This window comes from Theropithecus gelada, chromosome X, assembly GCF_003255815.1.
Source record: "Theropithecus gelada isolate Dixy chromosome X, Tgel_1.0, whole genome shotgun sequence".
NCBI classification, from domain to species: domain Eukaryota; kingdom Metazoa; phylum Chordata; class Mammalia; order Primates; family Cercopithecidae; genus Theropithecus; species Theropithecus gelada.
Genome location: NC_037689.1, coordinates 81,684,693 through 81,704,967, shown reverse-complemented (window position 1 = coordinate 81,704,967; position 20,275 = coordinate 81,684,693). Strand labels below are relative to the sequence as shown.

The window sequence follows — 20,275 nt, the reverse complement described above, 5'->3', positions numbered from 1 at the left end:
TGGCTGAGTAGGGAACCTAGGCTTTTACCCCCCACCTGGAGGTAATAGGGTAGTGCCCTCCGCCCCTGCCAGCATGTATTACTTTTTTTTTTTTCCTGACTACAAAAACAATACACGCTCATGGTAGAAATTTTGAAAAATACAGAAACAGCATAAAAAAATAAAAATCATCTATAATTCCAGTTCTAGATAACTACTGTCAAGGTATATTACTTTGGTAAAGTATCATCAAATATGACTACTGTTAGCATTTCATTCTTGTGTTTTTCTGTGCATATCCCCTCTCCCAAAACACACACTAAATACAGTTACAAAATTGAGACTACATGGTAGTAAGCCACTTTGTATCCTGTTTATTTCACTTAACATTGTAATCATGAACATATTCTAGTGTCATCAAATTATCTTTAAAAATTTGCTTTTTAACTGGCTGCAACAGATTTTTTCATGTAGATACACTGTATGGAATTAGTACGAGACCTCAAGTTCAATACATCAAAAGAGAACACATCAAGTATATGTTTCAGTAAAGCTATGTTCCCTCCCCCAAGAGCTTCCCATTTCAGTTGGTATCCAGGCTGGAAATCTCAGAGTCACCTTTACTTCTTCCTTTCTCCCCAATCCTCTATAAATGGCCTACCTCCCAGTGCTGGTGATGATACTCTCTTCATAATAGCTCTCAGTCATTTCTTCCTATTTTACCACCACTATTCTAGTCGAGGACCTTGCAGTCTCAATCTTGCATTACCATCACCATCTATCCCAAATATCACTGTATCATGTGGTGCTCTAATTCCAGAACCTAGAATGACTTCCACTTTACTGTGGATATGAACTAGTCAACCCGAAATTCAAGGGAGCCTGCAATCTGCCCCCTATCCCCACCCTTCTGAATCTCCCTTACTTACAAGTGCATCCCTACTCTGATCTATTCAAATCCTCCCAGCCTTCTGAAAGCAGTCTCCCTAAAGTCTTACTGCCCAGTCTCTTCTATATATAGTGTCAGACCTTGTTATATTCTGATATGTCCAAGGGGCTTAGTTTTGTTTCCTAACCTAAATTTCTCAACTATTTATCAGGAGGAGGGATCATGTCTTAAACACCTCGTATATCTCCCAATGGCACCAGCTTGAGTGGGGTGGGGTTCAAAAATATATGTGTTGATTGCTTGAGCTGGGCTTTAAAGTGGAGACACAATCATATCTCTTAAAGTTAAACTGCTTCTGAAGTTCACTTTGGGAGCCTGAGCAGGGGGAAAGGTTTACTAGTGACTGGAAAAAAGCAGAGGGGAGAGATGATGAGTAGGTGTCACAGGGCAATGCTGCCACAGAGAAGAGGGCCACCAGGTCTGGGTTCAAATCTTGAGTTTATCACTTACTTCTTGTGTGACTAGGGCATGTTACACAACGTCTTCGGGCGCCAGTCTCCTACCTCATAAGGAAATTGTGAGGTTAAATGAGATCATGTATGTGAAGTACCCAGCTCAGGGTTTTGTGCTGTACCCTGTCAATATCAGTAGTTCCCGCCTCACAGATTTAGGTAGAAATTTCAAGTCTTCATGAGTAATATGCCAAGGGTTTTCATGGTTTGTTAAAAGCTGCTGTCTAAGTTACTGTAACTTTGGGGAGCAGTCTCCATTTTTATTTTAGGATTAAATTTTTTTTTTCTTTTTTGTAGACAGGGTCTGGCTTTGTCGCCTAGGCTGGAGTGCAGTGGCACAGTCACAGCTCACCGCAGCCTCAATCTCCCTGGGGTTAAGCAGTTCTCCCACCTCAGCTTCCAGTGTAGCTGGTACTACAGATATATATAACCATGTCCGGCTAATTTTTATATTTTTTTGTAGAGAAAGGGTTTCACCATATTGTCCAGGCTGGTCTCGAACTCCTGGGCTCAAGCAATCCACCTGCCTCAGTCTCCCAAAGTGCTGGATTACAGGCTCGAGCCATGGCGCCCGGCCCAGAATTTTTAAAATTTTTAGCATGACATTTTTATAACTTATTTTTCTGTTTAACAACAACAACAATAACAATGACGACAAGAAGCCTTTCCATCTCTTATACTCTTTAGTGAAACAAGAAAGAGAGGAACCTGCTTGATGAGGAAGTCCAAGTTGGCGGTAGAGTCCTGGAAAGGACCACAGGGAGATGACGAGGAAGAAAGAGCCAGCAGGGGACAGGAAAGAGAGATAAAGGATGGACATCGCAGATATTTTCACCTGAAGTCATGCAAATTGGCTCAGGTATCCTCCAAAACCCTGCTCCGAAGTCCTTCCAAGAAGCCCTAAAGCAAATGGTCAGTTTATCCTTGGGACCAACCCTACCTTTCAACTTATCCTCATGGCTTCTCAAGAAGTAAGAGACAGTGTAGAAGGAAGCCAAGTTTCCATGGTATAGAGTCCCACCATGCAGGAGCACTGCTTCAAGCCTGGGGCTTCAGCAAGCCTTGAATATGCCCAAACCTGAGCTCCAATTGCTAGTCCCTAGAAGGATGACAATCTCGGATGTCAGGCTGCCAGAGGAAGCGCTGCTTATACCCAGCACAATGGTTCGCCTAAGAATATTACCAGCAAATGTGCAAAGGGTCTCAGATTGGGGCTGTGGAACTGCAAATGACAGGCTGGGTCTGGTGGCTACAGCACATTTCGGGCAGCAGGAGCTGGGTGAGCTGGCTTCTTCTACCTTCTGTCCATCTCTTTTCCTTCTCTACTCATCTCGAAAGGGAGCTAGAAGCTTCAGATTACAGTATGGTGGGGGAAGGGGCGGGGCCTAGGGAGGGCTACAAAGCCTATATCGGGCGCCAGAATTTCGAAGGTTGCCCAAGACTGTCTTCTTCCCATTTCCAGGGAGTCATGAGACTTCAGGTGTTTAGGATTAGCCACATGGAAGGAGCTGGGCATGTAGTGTGAGGTAGGAGGGTTTACTGGGGCGATTGGAAAGAGCAGACAGGATGACGAGTAGATTTGAGAGAGCAATGCTGCCAAGGAGAGGAGGGAAATAAAGGTCAAACAGCCTGACTCTGAAGCTCCACTCCAGGCCTGGGTTCCAATGTCCCGCCCACTGCTTATTAGCACAGTGTATGGCACACAGTAGGTGCTCAGTAATTACTTGCTGGATGAATAAAGGCGATCTTGGCCAAGTCACCTATCCTCCCTGAGCCTCAGTTCCCTTATCTGTAGGATAAATAGTAGCTGTTCTTCTTATTTCATCTGTGTTGTTTCTATCCACACCCGTATCCGTTTGTTAGGTTGCCATCCTAAGGCTCCTTCAATAAGGGAAAGAAAGGGCAGATGCATGCAAGGCCTTTTTTTTTCCCTTGTCTTTTGCCTCCCCCTTCCCTCCTTGTCCTCCTTACTTCCTGACCTTGTTTGTTTCTTTTTCTCTCCCAGTCAAACCTGGGGAATAGTTCCGGGAACACAGAGCAAGTGTTGAAACCTCGGGTCACAACTGTAACACATTCTCACAAATGCACAACTCCCCCACTCCTGCTCCCCAAGAGAATTGGGCCTGGGCTGCAGTGTGGAGCTCTGAGTCTCCTAGGGGCCTCCACTTGATTCGAATGTCGTAAGTACCAGAAACTAGAAAGCCTCCTACCTTTATCTGCATTTCCCCATGCAGAGCTAGCCAGGCTTGGGGAACTAGCCCTCCCTGGGGATTAATCATATCAGCATTATTCCAACTCTGGAAGGTTCACCGTGAGCCAATTCCTCTAGAGTACATTCACCAGAGGAAAGGCAACCAGCTTTAAGCATATGAAGATGGTGCAAGGATGATTTTACAGTAGTAGTCATGAGCTGGACGGAGCCATCCGCTCTCTAACCTATACTTTCTTATGAACAACGACACATGCCTTCAAGATAGCTCATTGGCACGAGAGGAGTTTTTCTCTGTGTGAAGCTAACAGCTTGAATGGACTCTCCATGGTTTTGTGGGTCTTTTTTCCTTTCAGAAAGACTAACGGGCAGTAAAGATGGGAAAGGTGAGGTCTAAATTTGCCTGTCCTTCAGTCATCCTGTGGCATGTGGAACACATCTCTGTAAGATGAATCTTCTCAGGTTTGATTTCCAGTAGGCTACAATCTCATCTTTTGTGCTTCTAAGGGATGTGGCAAGAAAGAGAAAAAGCCCAAGCTTAAAGGCTGAACAAATTCACCAGATATGCTGGCTGAACTCCCTCACATAGAGTGGAGCTGAATCCATTCATTCCCTCATTGCCATCTTACCTCCCCAAAGCAATCTGTGTCACATCCTACTCTTTGTTTTTCATGGCGTGAGGGGAGGTGGAGGGGAGGCACAGTGAGAAATGGCCAGCTTCACTGAGGTTTTTATATGCAAGAACAAATAACAGTCTTGTAGACGGGTTCAGGAAAATTTTTCAGAATTCAGAAAATCCAGCAGCCTTTCCACACTGACCATTGTCATGGCAACGCACTATCTGATGGCAGCATGCGTCACCATGCTGGAGGGGCACAGTATCGGTATAGCAGGTTAGCCTGGCCATTTTTAGCAACATTTGGACTTCTTTCTAGCCTCGTTTCTTAAAGGTTTAGCTGAATTTCTCTTTGGTTCTGAGCTTCTGTGTTCTGCTAAATTTGCATGGCTAGAAAACAAGACTTTGTCAATATGAAAGGGATGGCTAAATGGAAAGTCTGAACATTGCCAGTATTCTATAGCCACTCCACTTGCTGTCTACCCTCTCTGGCTCCTCCTCACCCACTCTTAGCCATGTAGTTTCTCTTCTTCTCTGCATCAATTCTTTCTTATACACGGCATCACCTCCCCACACCCAACAACTGTGACTCATCTGCCAACCCCTGCACTCTCACCATATTCTTTCTTTTTCTATTTTCTCTTTGTAATATACAGCATCCTAGAATATTAGGGTTGGAAGGAGCCTTAACAGCAATTTAGTCCAATCACCCTCCCCCAAGGCAGGGGCCCTCTACAATATGATAGCCTAGGGATTGTCTAGCTTCTATTTGTATATCTCCAGTGACAGAGACCTCATGCCTTTCTGGGCAGTCTGTTCCACTTTGGATAGTTCTAATTGTTAGAAAATGTCTTCCTTCTATTGAATGAAAATCTGCCTTTTTAAAATCTCCATCCATGGGTCCAGCTCTATGCCTTGTGGCCACATAGACCCTGTCTATGCCCTTTGCTCTGTGACAGATATATGGAGTAGAGACCACATCCCCGAGTCTTCTCCAAAAGGTCCCAGCACCTCCAACCAGACCTCTTGGAGCCTGGGCTCCAGTCCTCTCCCCAGCCTGACTGACCTCCAGGAACATGCTCCTATTTGTCTAGAGCCCTTTAAAATGAGGTCGATACTGCATTAGCATCTCTGGAGGCCACCTTGCCCTGGTGACTCATACTGAGCTCCAAGTTGACTCAAATCCCTAATTCTCTTTTAGCAAAATGCTGCTAAGCCATGTTGCCCCGATTTGTATGCAGGTAGTTGCTTTTGTAGGACCCAATTCCTGGTCCTTATGTTTTCTTCCAGTTTGATTTCGTTGTGTTACAATCAGAATATTGCTTTAACCTGTTAGGATCTTTAAAAAGCTTGACTTCCATGTAATTTTCATGTCCTTTAAGATCTATTATTTTTTTCATCAACCCTTATCCCAGCCTTTTATCTCAAATCTCTGTTTGATTTTCTGCTCTTTTAGGGTTCTTACCTTTCCTCATTCTCTTCCCTTTGCATTACCTTCCTTATGTCTTCTCTCACTTGTCATTTCCATTTCCTCATTAGCAAGATGCCACCACTCTCTGGAGCTATGTGCCTGGGTATGTGTGCAGGGAAGCAAGGGCATACACATATCTGCCAATATGGAGGTGTGAGCGAGTAGCTGCAAGGCTTGCTTAGTTTCCCTGTTTCTATTGCTTTGTCTGTGGCTCTACCAGGATTTAGAGCCTGAATGGGGGAAAACGGCAGAGTTGAAGGAAGAAGGGTAAGAGAAGCTGGTCCAGGATCAGTTCTGAGGAACACAGGACATGCACACCAGGTTTGAGGGGAGCAGGGAAAACTAGGGCTGGATGGCTAGTGTTCATCAGGGCTGCAACACAGTGAGAAGGACTGGAGAAGGGCCAGGAGTGGAAGGACTTTGAAGGCCTTAAAAGTTGGATAAGGGAGGAAGATTTGGTTAGGAAGCAAGGACTTGTGGGGTCAGTAGCCACTAAGAGGTGAGAGGGAGTTAGCTTGAAACTATAGGGTTGGGAGAAGGCCGAGGGCTAGGGGACGCCTCAGAGGGGACAATCAGCAATGCTGTGAGAATAACCTTGAGAGTCTATGACTTCTTAGCTTAGAAACTTTTCTCTGGCTAAATGAGCTCAGGACATGAAGACTTTGCTGCTGTCATATACTGGGCTCTGCTAGTAGATAGGGGCATTAATGTAACCTGCAGCAAAGACTCTCTGAGTGTAGTGTTTCCGCGGACTAACTCCAGCATAGAACAGGCCTCCTTTTGGCGTTGGATTATATTCCAGTGAGGGACTCAAAGGTAGGAGAACTGGTGCTATCTTGGTCATTTTATGAATAAACATGGGAATTTCCCTGTCCAGGATGGGCAAAAAGATACCCTTGGCCTCTTAACTCTGGCAAATAATTAGGATCTTAAAAATATACATATGTATATGTACATTTAATTAAACAGGAAAATGGGTGCCAAAAATACTTAATGCGAATGGTAGATGAAGTGAGTTGTGAAGAAGCAGCTGGAGTTGAGAGGGGGCCCTACTGGAATGCTGAGGACACTGACCCCAAACAGCCAGTGGACAGTGGGATCAGGAGGGCAATGCCCTGATGGCTGCCACTTCCCCTCCACCCCGAGGCCAGAATGATTCCAGGCCAGCCTTGGGGAAGGGAAGGAGGCTAGGCCAGGAAGGAGGCTAGGCCAGCAGCCCATCTGCAGTACTCTGGCTGAGTCCAGGGAACCCACTCCCAGGGCATCAGAATCGCTGTAGTTCCACATTCTTTCGAGGCTCTACTGGATCAAGGACTCATACATACTGGAACAGAATGTCTGTGAGCCCCCTCCCCACCCCCAGTAAGTCTGAATTGACTTGAATTTTCCTCTTTTTTTTTTCTGGGGACAGGGTCTCGCCCAGGCTGGAATGCAGTGGTGTGAATATGGCTCACTGCAGCCTTGACCTCTTGGGCTCAAGGGATCCTCCTGCCTCAGCCTCCCAAGTGTTTGTGACCACAGGCATATGCCACTATGCCTGGCTATTTTTTAATTTTTTTGTAGAGATGGAATCTTGCCATGTTGCTCAGGTTGGTTTTGAACTCCTGGGCTCAAGCAATCGTCCCGCCTCAGCCACCCAAATTGCTGGGATAACAGGCATGAGCCACAGTACCCGGCCAACTTTTCTCATCTTAAAGAGTGCTTTACTATTGGCCTTTTGAAAGAAAAAGGGTCTCAGGGAACACTTTAGAATTGGTTTTCCCCTGGCAGTGCCAAAAGCTGAACCCTTTGTCCTTCTGAGGTGACATTAGCCAGCCAAATGACAATCCCAACCAGAGTGGCCAGTGTAGAATTCCAGCTACAAGCTGTCAGGCCAAGAAGAGGTTTCCCTTCCAAGTCGGTGAAATGATTAGCTACCAAAAGGCAAATGGTATTTAAGGAAGCCCCCACTGATGGGCCACCACAAACTGGGTGGAACAACGAGGGCAGGCCTCGAGGGGCAGTGCTCACCTTTGATGTAGTTGAGGATTTGCTGGATTCGGTGGGGCTCATTGCGGTCTGGCCGGCAGCTTGGCGTGATTTCCAGCACATAATCAGGACCATATGCTGTGAAAAACTGTAAGGAAAAGGGAAAGGCCAAAAAACAAACTAAGCCACATAAAACCTCCAAACCAACCACATACAAACAATCAAAAGAAACACACTACCGACAAGGCAAGGGAGGCCTCCTTGGGCAGAACAGGATGATGCAGCAGGAAGCTCTGCCTTGGTGGTATCACTACTCCCCTTGCTCAGACCTTCAATGATAGTCCCCTGTGAAATTATTTCGCTTGCTGTCCAACGGTCTCTCTGCTTAGGTCTCAACTTTTCTCTCCAACCTCAGCTCTTATTGCTTCCTTGTCCTCTGGCCACACTAGACTGCTTGGTGCTCTTCCAAATCACACCATGCTTTCTCTTCCCTTAGGATCTTTGCCATTGCTCTTTCCTGGGGCCTGCAAAGGCCCTCCCCCAGTCCCTGCTGCCTGTGAAAAACCTCCCCATCCTTCCAGGCGCAGCTCAAATGTCACCTCCTTCACAACGCTGTCCCTCCTTCTCCACCAACCCCAAGAGCATTCTGTTGATACTTCTTTCAGGGCCCTTAAATACACAGCGCTTGCCTGCACATCACATGCAGGTCATTGTGCTGGTTGCAGAGGGACTGTAAAGATGGATGAGACCTCCTCTGGGGTCCTCTAGGTGCTCACAGGCATATTCTGCATTGGGTAGAGATTTTTCAACATTGACCCGATCTCCCCACACTGGACTGTCAGCTCCCTGAAGGCAGGCAGCACCTGTGTCCTATTCATCTCCTTGGTCCTCACAGACCATGGCAACTGCCTGTTGGTTTTGGTTGCCTTGAATTCCCTGGCCCAGGAATGGCAAAGAAGTCTAGTTTCTCTATTTTAATTTTTCTTTCTCTATAGTAGAGTTTATTTGTTTTTTAATTCAGGGAATCAAAATAAATATTTGTGGATTCTATTTCTAGCTTGGTAGATGACTCCTTGTGACCATTGGGAAGTCACAATATCTGATTCAGCTTCTCTGGTAGGGCCGACTTGGGGAAAAATACTCCACGACAAAGGGAATCATTCAATCGGGATAAGTCTTTGAATGGGAAATATGCAAAACTACTATTTCTGTTTAGTTTTTAACAGAAATAGTATTTGTGCACACTCTCCAGAGGGAGAGCATATGGTCCTTAATGTTATGTGCTTTCAACAGTGATATTGTTAGGTGGTAAGTAAACCAGGGAAATTCAAATTCCATCAAAACAAAATGGTACAGAGGGCATGAAAAAAGGATCTTCATACGCGTCATGATTTTGATGCCATTCAAAGAGCTTCTTAAAAATAATCCAGAGTTATTGCCATTGTCACCAAATTATCCTTGTTAAGAGTCTGGATGTACATCTGGCACCGTGGGAGATGTTGTGGAACAATCTCTAGGGATTCTAACAGTGTCTTTGTAGAATCCATGGAAGTAATTTGATGGGGAGATGGTTTTGCACATCCATGACAGAAAACTCTACACATTCAATTAAAAGAAAAATGCCCAAGACTGTGCCAATGCTTATAATGCCCTTTGTGTGTGTATATGTGTGTGTGTGGACTGATCTAGAAAGAAAGAGGGGCTCAGGTCCTTCCTGTTGGAGTTATTACTCTCTGATACCTGAAGCCCTGAGTTCCAGAGATAGAAAAGGTTTTCAGTAGAGATTGGCTTTACCAAACCCATATGTGGAACAGACAAGAGGGATTACCTGGGGGACACATCCAGAACCAGTACCCCCTTTCCCCTGTATCATGGTTGAAGAAACTTGAGAGGCTTGTATTTTTAGCCTAGGAGGGCCCCTTGGTCCAAGTTTGAGGACCTTGTGGGCTTGGCTGTGGAAGAGAAAGCTTTAAACAGGTGTGACACTCTCTCCTTAGGCGGCCTCTTCTCCAGAGTGTGTCAAGTGGTACACTCATTTCATGGGTATGGAAAGACAGGCTTAGATAGTGCAACAGAAGAAAGGCACCTGCAATGAAGAAGCTCCTCTTGGAGACCTGAAGCCCTAGCATCAACGTGCTATAAAAATCAGGGGCAGGGTACCTAGCTGAGGTATAGGAGGAGGGAATGTTCTGCCTCCAGGTGCGAAGATGACACTGCTGATTCTCTGTCAGTGAGACATGTCATGAGCTGCTTGATTAGGGTTGAGTGTTTGGAACAACATGTCCTCACTTATGTGTGCCTATTATGCACTTACCTTCACTCTCCTACTTTAGCTCCCTCTTTGACCAAGAGCACACGGTTGCAAGATGGTCAGCTGGGACCAGGACTGGCTGCTATGTGACAGAACTCAGTTCTACTGGGATTAAGCCTCTTGTCCTGGTTTCATTAGCACCTGGCTTTAACTAACTGATCCACACGGTAGGCACAGTCATACATAACCCATTCTTTGCTGAAGCAGACTGGCTGCAGGTAATAGCAAAGTCTGGGTTCCTCAAGTTATCCCCACCTTTGCCAATCAAATGCTATACCCAGGTCCTGCTTATTTGCACTATTCTTAGGTTAGGGGACTCAGATGGTTTAAGAAAGTCCTTGTGTTGTGAGCCAGTTCTACATGGCAGCTGGCTGGCCTGCAAAGGTAGAAACTTATGTCATGTTCTCTTTGCATACCCTGTAGTGTCCAACTCAAGTCATCACAGGTTTCCCTTAAATGTATGTTGAATTAAATTAACTCACCAAGGGTTTAGCTAGCCATATAGCTAATTGTGTGAAACAATTCAAAGAATCAATTCATAGCATTAATATTTTTTCTAGACTCTTGAGGTAGCATGATGAAGTGGAAAGAGCACTGGCTTTAGAGTTGGGGGAGCTAGATTTTGGTGCCTGAATTTAGCTTGTGTGCCTCAGGTAAGCTTCTTTTAAAAAAAAAAAAAATTTAAATGTTAATAGCTTTTGGGGGTACAAGTAGTTTTTGGTTACATGGATGAATTATATAGTGGTGAATTCTGACATTTTAGTGTACCTGTCATCAGGTAAGCTTTTAAATCTCTGTTTCATCATTTCCACCTGACGACGACAAATGCTGACCTGGTTGGGTTGTTAGGAGTCAATGAGATAATATCTATAAAAGGGCCTAGCACAGGGTCCAGCACATAGTAGGACTTTAATAAATGTGAATTCCCTTCTCCTGGGGCAAGAGGCCCTTGCCTAGCCAAGACTCATCCACACCCTGAAGGATGTCAGGTGAAGCGCTTAGGGCTGAGATGTAGAAAGACGAGTCTGTTCTTCCTGCCAGACCAAGCCCAGCAGCCTCAGTGTCCCTCCCTGCTTGCTTAAGCCAGTAGCTTAGCCTGGGAGAAACTGACTAGCCTGTGGAGAAACTGACTTCTCTCATAGTTTCCTGTCCTACGGTCCTGCCACTTGTTACTTACTGGCGAGGTGGAAAGGAAATATGATCACGTAAGGCAAAAGAGATGTTGGAGTGGAGGGATTTGGCTAGAACTAGAAATAGCTTGAGGCCCCACCCTGAAACTGCCCTCCAGCCCCGAAGAGGAAAGGAAATGGGTAAGCAGCAATCCCATTCCCAGACAGGTGGAGCAGGGGATGAAAGAGGCCTGCTGACCTTCAAGGGAAAATGCTGGCTTTGATCTCAGTGAAGGAAAGACGGAGGTGCTAACTCCTCTCCACCCTTTCCCCTTTCCCCCTCAGCACATCTTTTGCTTTCTGGGCTTCAGTTTATGCACTTTTGAGGGAGAACATGGTACTGAAAAGGGGGCAAATGGAAAATATGAGATGGGGCAGAGGGATGCAAGTGAAAGGTAGTGGCTATTCTAGGGTAGTTGGTCCCTTCTCAACTCTAGAGTCAATGAAGAAAGAAACGTAAATAGCTCAACTTGAGTTCAGATCAGCCCAAGCTTGAATTCAGTTCAGCCCACCTCAGTGCTCTTTTCTTGCTCATGTCTCTGCAGGTCTTGCTCACACAGTGAAAGCGGCATGCAATTAGATAGTTGGTCAAAAAGATATTCAGAAGAAGCCCCAATGTTGCTGTTATTCCTCCATAATCATGTTTGGTTAGAGGAAACCAAGCAACAAACCTGAATCCACCAATCCTTTTATCCTTGCCTCAACATTTAGTAAGTATCTACTATGTGCCCAACTAAGTTAGTCATTGGGGTACAAAGACAATAGGACATGTTTCATAGGAGAGATTATTATAGAGCAGTGTGATGAGTGGTATAATATTAACAATACTACACGTATTACAAGCTTATTATGTGTCAGGCACCTAAAGTGTCTAAGCATTTTAATAGATTGACTAACTTAATTCTCACAACCAACCCATACAGTAACTACTATTATTGTTTCCATTTGAAGCTGAGGATCTAAAGCACAGGACAGTAGGATAACTTGACAGAAGTCATGCAGCTGGTATGTGTGGAGCGGAGATTTGAACTCAGGTCATTCCAAAGATCAGCACTAGCTATGGTAGCCTATATACTACCCAGAAAAAGTGACTGTGGAGTAGAGTCTGCAAAGGGGGTATAGAGGATGGGAGGGAGGCAGAGAGTATGAAACATAAGGGGCACATTTAAGGTATTGAAGTGAATTAGATATGACTAGGGGGCATGGGACAAGGAGAAGAAGGACACAAGGCTGGGGAGGCAGGCATGCATTTCATCATGGGCCCTGCTAAGGGCATTTGGCATTATTTCTGACTAGAAGGTCCGTGAAGGCAGGACATTGTTTTGTTCCCTGCTGCATTGCCAGTTCCCAAAACAGTGTATGCACCTAGTAGGTGGTAGATATTTGTGGGATAAGTGAGTGGAAGCTTGTGGGAGATACTGCAAGCAAGTTTTTTTTTTTTTTTTTTTTTAAAGATGGAGTCTCACTCTGTCGCCCAGGCTGGAGTGCGGTGCTGTGATCTCGACTCACTGCAGCTTCCACCTCCAGGGTTCATGCGATTCTCCTGCCTCAGCCTCCCGAGTAGCTGGAACTACAGGAGCACACCACCATGCCCAGCTAATTTTTGTATTTTTAGTAGAGATGGGGTTTCACCATGTTGGCCAGGATGGTCTTGAACTCCTGACCTCAGGTGATCTGCCTGCCTTGGCCTCCCAGAGTGCTGGGATTAGAGGCATGAGCCACCAGGCCCAGCCTTCTGCAAGCTTTCAAAAGAGGGAATGAAGAGATCAGCTGTGCATTTTAGAGGGCTCACTGGCTACAGCGTGGAGAAGGTATTGGAATTTGAGGAGAGGAATGCAAGTAGGGACACCAGTTAGAAGGCTGCTGCTGTAGCCCTGTGGAATGGTAATAGGGCTTGAACCAGGAGAGGGTGGAAGGAATAGAAAGACAGAAAAACTTCAAAGATAGCATCAATAGGGTTAAACAGTAAATTGTATGTGGGGAATAAGGAAGAGGGGAATGGCAAGGATTTCTGGCTGTGTGGGAGAAGCATGAACAGGATGAAGGATACAAGCAGAGGAGAAGGTTCGGTGGTAGGGTGTATGTGTGTGAGAGGGGAGTTCAGTCAGGAGCATGTTGAGGGTCAGGATGCTGATGACAGAGTGGTCTCCTAGTTTAGGAGAGAGGTTGGGCCTACGATACAATACATGTCATAGATTTAGGAGTTACCAGCAACAAAAAATCAAGGAATTGGACAAGATTGCCATGGTTGCTGGGGGTGGGGGGAGCTTACTACAGAGTAAGAAGAGGGGAGAGGCAAGGACAGAATCATGGGGAACAGCAATACTTCAGAGGTGGGTACAGGGAGTGGAAACAGTTCTGGCGACAATTTGAAATCTTGCTGAGAGGGTAAAAAAGAGGAAGACTGAAAGGTGTCTTCTGATTTGTCCATTGGAAAGAGAACCTTGCTGCAGCAAAGTCAGTGGAGGGTGGGCAGAGGCCTCATGGGAGTGAGGAGGCAGAGATAAGAGTGATGACGGGAATACAGTAGTCCCCCACTTATTCTCGTGGGATAGATTCTAAGACTCCCAGCGGATGCCTAAAACCACAGATAGTACCGAGCCTGATTGCTGTCAATCAGAACAGGTTTCTGTTGTCTTCCACCCACAGATTTAATGCCTTTTCCTTCTTAACTAGGCGTTTATCCTTTACTGTGGCTGTAACTTTTGCAGTTTGAGGCGTGAAAGCAAACTTAACACAAATTTTTCTTTTCTTTCTTTCTTTTTTCTTTTCCTTTTTTTTTTTTTTTTTGAGATAGAGTCTTGCTCTTTCGCCCAGGCTGGAGTTCAGTGACATGATCTCGGATCACTGCAACCTCCACCACCCAGGTTCAGGTGATTCTCCTGCCTCAGCCTCCTGAGTAGCTGGGATTACAGGCGCGCACCATCACGTCCGGCTAATTTTTTTGTATTTTTAATAGAGACAGGGTTTCACCATGTTGGCCAGGCTGGTCTCGGCTGGTCTCCAACTCCTGACCTTAAGTGATCCGCTCGCCTCAGCATCCCAAATTGCTGCGATTATGGGTGTGAGCCACTGTGCCCAGCTCTTCAGGATTTCACAGAGAGATTTTTTTCTTATTGTAGATCTTAGTAACCTCAGCATATGATTTTTTTCCTTCCTTAAGTTGAGAACTTCCACCTTTTCACTAAAAGAAGTACTTTACGGGGCCGGGCGCGGTGGCTCAAGCCTGTAATCCCAGCACTTTGGGAGGCCGAGACGGGCGGATCACGAGGTCAGGAGATCGAGACCATCCTGGCTAACACGGTGAAACCCCGTCTCTACTAAAAAAAAAATACAAAAAACTAGCCGGGCGAGGTGGCAGGCGCCTGTAGTCCCAGCTACTCAGGAGGCTGAGGCAGGAGAATGGCGTAAACCCGGGAGGCGGAGCTTGCAGTGAGCTGAGATCCGGCCACTGCACTCCAGCCCGGGCGACAGAGCAAGACTCCGTCTCAAAAAAAACAAAAAACAAAACAAACAAACAAAAAAGAAGTACTTTACGGTTTCTCTTTGGCATATCCGAACTGCCTGCATCACTACTCTTGTGCTTTGGGGCCATTATTAAGCAAAATAAGGGTAACTTGAACACAAGCACTGTGATACTGTGACAGTTGGTCTGATAATCAAGACAGCTACTAAGTGACTAATGGTGGGTAGCATAGATGGCATGGATACTCTGGACAAAGGGATGATTCACATCCTGGGTGGGAGGGAGCAGGACAGTGTGAGATTTTATCATGCTATTCAGAACAGCATGCAATTTAAAACTTGAGAATTGTTTATTTCTGGAATTTTCCATTTAATATTTTTGGACCACAGTTGACACAGCAGGTAACTGAAACTAAGAAAAGTGACAGGGTGGATAAGAAGGGGACTAGTGTATACCAGCAGTCCCCAACCTTTTTGGCATCAGGAACCGGTTTTGTGGAAGATTATTTTTCCACGGACCAGGGAGGTGGGGATGGTTTCAGGATGAAACTGTTGCACCTCAGATCATTAGGCATTAGTTAGATTTTCATAAGGAGTGCACAACCTAGATCCCTTGCACACGCAGTTCACAGTAGGGTTCACACTTCTATGAGAATCTAATGCTGCCCTTGATCTGACAGGAGGTGGAGCTCAGTTGGTAATGCTCACTTGCCTGCTGCTCACCTCTTGCTGTGCGGCCCAGTTCCTAACAGGCCACCAGCCCCGTGGCCCCAGGGGGGTTGGGGACCCCTGCTGTATACTGTTTTTTTTTTTTTTTTAATCTTTTTTTCCAGGCGTTTGATACAGGGGTAGGGCTGGGGTAGGTGGGCATTTTAAGATGGGAGGATATTAAGTATGTTTACGGGCTGAGGGAAAAGAGTCTATAGGATGGGAGTCAGAGGCAGCATAATAGGTATTTTGAGTTAGTTATGTCTGTATTTCTGGCCCATTAGACGGAGATCCACAAGGGAAGAATATTTTTTGTTTGTTTGTTTTTTTAATCTTTATATTATCCACAGCTCCTAACATAAGGCCTGGAAAAGAATAGGAGCTCAATTCATGTTTGCTGAATGAATGAAACCAAATGATTGGGATTCTGAACAGATTCACATCCAATAGGGCGAATTAGGTTCTTGAAGGATGGGGTGATTCTAGACAGGCAGGAATGGAGTGTGTGTCGGGGGATAGTTAGAGGAGGCAAGAGAATGCAGGACAACTTTGGGGACCAGCAAGCGCTGTTAGTGGGCTAAAGTTGGAAAAAGAGAGCACAGGAAGCCTTGATTCCCATGTTAAGGAGACAGGACATGATGTGACAGGCAATGAGGCAGGGTCAGGACTGGAGCTGAGCCTTATGGGAACTGAGAGCAGCAAATGCAAGTGGAGGCACCTGCAATAGTACAAGGTGGGGGACAAAAAAGGCTTGAACCAGAGTGATTGCTGTGGGGATGGAGCAGATGGGAAAGAGATACTGTGATAGGGCCGAGCGTGGTGGCTCTCCCCTGTAATCCTAGCACTTTGGGAGGCTGAGGCAGGTGGATCCCATGAGGCCAGGAGCTTGAGACCAGCCTGACCAACATGGTGAAACTCCATCTCTACTAAAAATACAAAAATTAACTGGGCATGGTGGTGCATGCCTGTAGTTCCAGCTACTTGGGAGGTTGAGGCATGAGAATCCTTGAACCCAGGAGGCAGAAGTTACAGTGAGCCAAGATTGCACCACCGCACTTCAGCCAGGGCGACAGAGTGGAACCCTGTCTCAAAAAAATAAAAAAAAAGGCTGGGCATGGTGGCTCACGCCTGTAATCCCATCACTTTAGGAGGCTGAGGCAGGTGGATCATGAGGTCAGGAGTTCGAGACCAGCCTGCCCAATATTGTGAAACCCCTTCTCTACTAAATATACAAAAATTAGCCAGGCGTGGTGCTGCATGTCTGTAATCCCAGCTCCTAGGGAGGCTGAGGCAGGAGAATCGCTTGAACCCAGGAGGCGGAGGTTGCAGTGAGCTGAGATTGCACCACTGCATTCCAATCTGGGTGACAGAGAGAGACTCCGTCTCAAAAAAAAAAAAAAAAAAAAAAAAAAAAAGCAAGAAAACAAGCAAACTTCTGTCCAAATCCCTTTCTATAAAAATCCAAGTAGCTCTTGCATCCAAGTAGCTCTTGCATTTTTTATTGTTAACTCAAGGTCTACTTTTCCCTAAAAATTATACTTGCTTCTATCAGGGCAAGTCCAAGGTAAATGCCCAAGAGAGCTTGTAGACCCCTGAGGCTTTACTGTTTTTAGTTGGGGAAGTCATGCCTGTGACGGTAATGTGGGTTCTGGTCAGGAAGAGCATTTCTTGTCCTGAATCACCCTTTGAAAAGAACTCATCATAACCAGAATAACACGGCACCAGCACTTTGAACCATAACATGGTCTTGTACGATGCTTCTCAATCTCTCCTATATCACCAATTACTCCATCAAAGAACTTGGGCTCAACCATGATGGAAACAAAAAAGCCCTCTTTTTTCCCAGAAAAACATTTCTGTTTACAGGAAATTCAGTGATTACGTATGTCATTTATGGTACATTTTAAGGACATAAAATTGCAGTGATATTATTCGGAGTAGATTTTATTGCCATGGCTTTACAACACAAACAAACAAAAATAATAACTCCATTAGTTGTTGAATTGAACTGGCAGGAAGCAGCACATCAAAAGTGCTTGTGAGCAGGCAGGAGGATGGGGGACTGGGAGTGTCTAGAGCACAACCAAAAGGTCAGGGAGATAGGGGCTATTGAAGATAAGATGCAACATGTGGAGGTGAAGATGAGGATGGAAAAAAAGTGAATTCTTAGTTGCTGGAATAGAAACTTGGGGTTCTGTCTGGACTACATTTGTATCCTACCTGTGGTACTCATTTTACCTCTGAACACAGAGTTGGCACTTAAGAACTGCTTGGTGGTGAGGCTTATACACCAGTGCATGGTTGTGCCAAGAATTGTTTGAGTGAATGAAGAGGGCATGGAAATGGTTTTATTTTTCAGATATTTTAATGGTATTTAATTTATTGGTATAGAAAAGGTTTATTAAGCAAAATAATCAGGCAAACCTGGGAAATGTTATCTTACTGGAGCACTAATTATAATAATAATAATTATTATTTAGAGGGAAGATCTTACTCTGTCACCCAGGCTGGTGTGCAGTGATGCAATCATAGCTCACTGTAACTTGAGCACTAATTATATTTAAGCAAAGAATATGCTCAATATTAACATCTTATTTCATTAGCTAAAAGTACTTAGAGGCTTTCGTGAACACATATATATAGCCCTTTTGCATGTCATCTAATTAGTAAGGTTCTTATGTTAGTCAATCCACAGTAGTGTGCGTGTGCGTGTATATGTGTGCATGTGTGCGCATGCATGCATTGTGCTAAGCATCATTCTAGGCCCTGGGGGGCAAGCTGGGTACCAAAAAAAAAAAAAAAAAAAGAATAAGGTCTGATGACTGCTCTCAAGGAGATGACAATCAAATAGAGAGGGAAGATATAATTATAGCAAAAGCAGAGAAATAAATCCAAGCTAAGGTATGTGGTATTAGTTAGTGTACAATAAAATGCCCTCACATGTGTGGGGCACTGGACAAATTAGGTGACTTGTCCAAGATCATAATCTTAACACTATGTAATACAGTTAACAGATGTGAACTTGAACCAATGACTTTGAACTTCCCACTTTATAGGATTCCACTACATCATGAAGCAATACGCATAGCAGTTAAAGACTGAGATTTCTGGAGTCATATGGGATGAGCCCTACATCTTTGCTCTACCATTGATGTAGTTTGGATGTGTGTCCTCTCCAAATTTCATGTTGAAATGTGATCCCCAATGTTGGAGGTGGGGCCTGGTGGGAGGTGTTTGGGTCATGGGTGCAGATCCTCATGAATGGCTTGGTGCTCTCCCCATGGTAATGAGTGCATTCTAGCTCTGAGAGTTCATGTCACATTTGTTGTTAAAAGAGTCAGGAAGCTCCCCTGTCTCTCTCTTGCTTCCTCTCTGGCCATGTGACATGCTGGCTCCCTTTGCCTTCCACCATGATTGGAAATTTCCTGAGGCCTCACCAGAAGATGTTGGTGTCATGCTTGTACAGCCTGCAAAACTGTGAGCCAATTAAGTCTTTTTTCTTTATAGATTACCCAGCCTCAGGTATTCCTTTATAGCAATGCAGATGGACTAACACAACCATCTACTAGCTGTGTGGCCTTAGGCAAGTGACTTAACTGTTCTGTAATTTGGTATTCTTATTTGTAAAATGGGAATAATAACAGAACCTACCTTTTAGGACTGTTGTGAATTCTGAAGGCTTACCCTGTATCCCAAAATGCTGAAGCTAGAAAGAGTGGCAGAGAGATCAAGAAGAGAAGGATTCTAAGTGAAAATGACTAATAAGAAAGATGGAAAAGCAGAGGAGGGAATGAGAAATTTGAAGTGGTAGGAGAGAGAGGCACAGAGCTGACAGAAATGAGTAGAAGAGATAAAAATGAGAAGGGGCTTAGATTGGGAAGGGGAAGAAGGAGGTCTAGAGGAGGAGACAGGAAAGACAAGGGCAGGGTGGCAGGGGTCTCCCTGTAGGCCAGAATTTTCCTTCAGGGTATGGTTTCAAGGGTTTTAGGGAAGGGCCCTGGCCAAGACTAATACCTTGCCCCATCACTGCTGATCCTCAAATTTCCACGATTAGAGAGAATTCCTTCTTCATACTGTGTGCAGAGCCAACTCTGGTTATACCATATGTCTCTGTTAATCAAATGAATATTTTGGAAACAAGCCTACACACGAAGGTTTTTTACATCAAATTTTCCTTAAGCCAAGGGTGGGGATGGAAGAAGGAAGAGTATAGGGATATTGCTTTACCTGGCTTGTTGCTGGACAAGTACTAAGATGACTTTGAAAACTGCTTCTACTGGAGGATTAATAAGAATTGATCCTTACACTACTCCAAACAACTGCCCTCTCTCCATCCCTTTACTTCTGAACTTATTAAAATTTCTCTTTTCTTAAAAACCTTGACCTCCTCATTTCTCAGACACTTCAACTCACTGCAACCCACACCTCCAATGAATTTTCTTTTTTTTTTTTTTTTGAGATGGAGTCTAACTCTGTCACCCATGCTGGAGTGCAATGGAGCAATCTTGGCTCATTACAACCTCCGCCTCCCGGGTTCAAGTGATTCTCTTGCCTCAGTCTCCTGCATAGCTGGGATTACAGGCATGCATCACCACACACAGCTAAATGTTTTGTGTTTTTAGCAGAGACGGGGTTTTACCATGTTGGCCAGGCTGGTCTTGAACTCCTGACCTCAGGTGATCCACCCACCTTGGCCTCCCAAAGTGCGGGATTACAGGCATGAGCCACCGTGCCCGGCCTTGAACTGTTTTTAGAAGAGAGATGGCAAAGAGATTTCAGCTTCTTAACAACTCGGATTGATCAGTAGTAGCTGCTTGGGGTACTGTGTTGAGAAACATTCTGAGGCTGTGCCTTGGTTCACAACAGGGAAGTGGGCCATGATCAATTTGTGATGTATCCATAGGGGTACATAGACCCCGGCAGGGTGGGGTCTGAGGGCACGTAGTCATATGTGCCCTACATTTGCTATTCCTGCTTT

At 45.1% G+C, this 20,275-nt stretch overlaps 1 protein-coding gene across 2 annotated transcripts in view; it reads right to left on the bottom strand.

Moving 5' to 3' along the window:
• Positions 1-20,275, bottom strand: part of HDAC8 (histone deacetylase 8) — a 239,932-nt gene that overhangs the window by 12,800 nt on the left and 206,857 nt on the right. For both annotated transcript variants that reach the window (XM_025373005.1, XM_025373006.1), the window contains one exon: positions 7,687-7,792. In XM_025373005.1, coding sequence (XP_025228790.1) covers positions 7,687-7,792 — 106 coding nt within the window. The remainder of the gene's footprint in view (positions 1-7,686; positions 7,793-20,275) is intronic.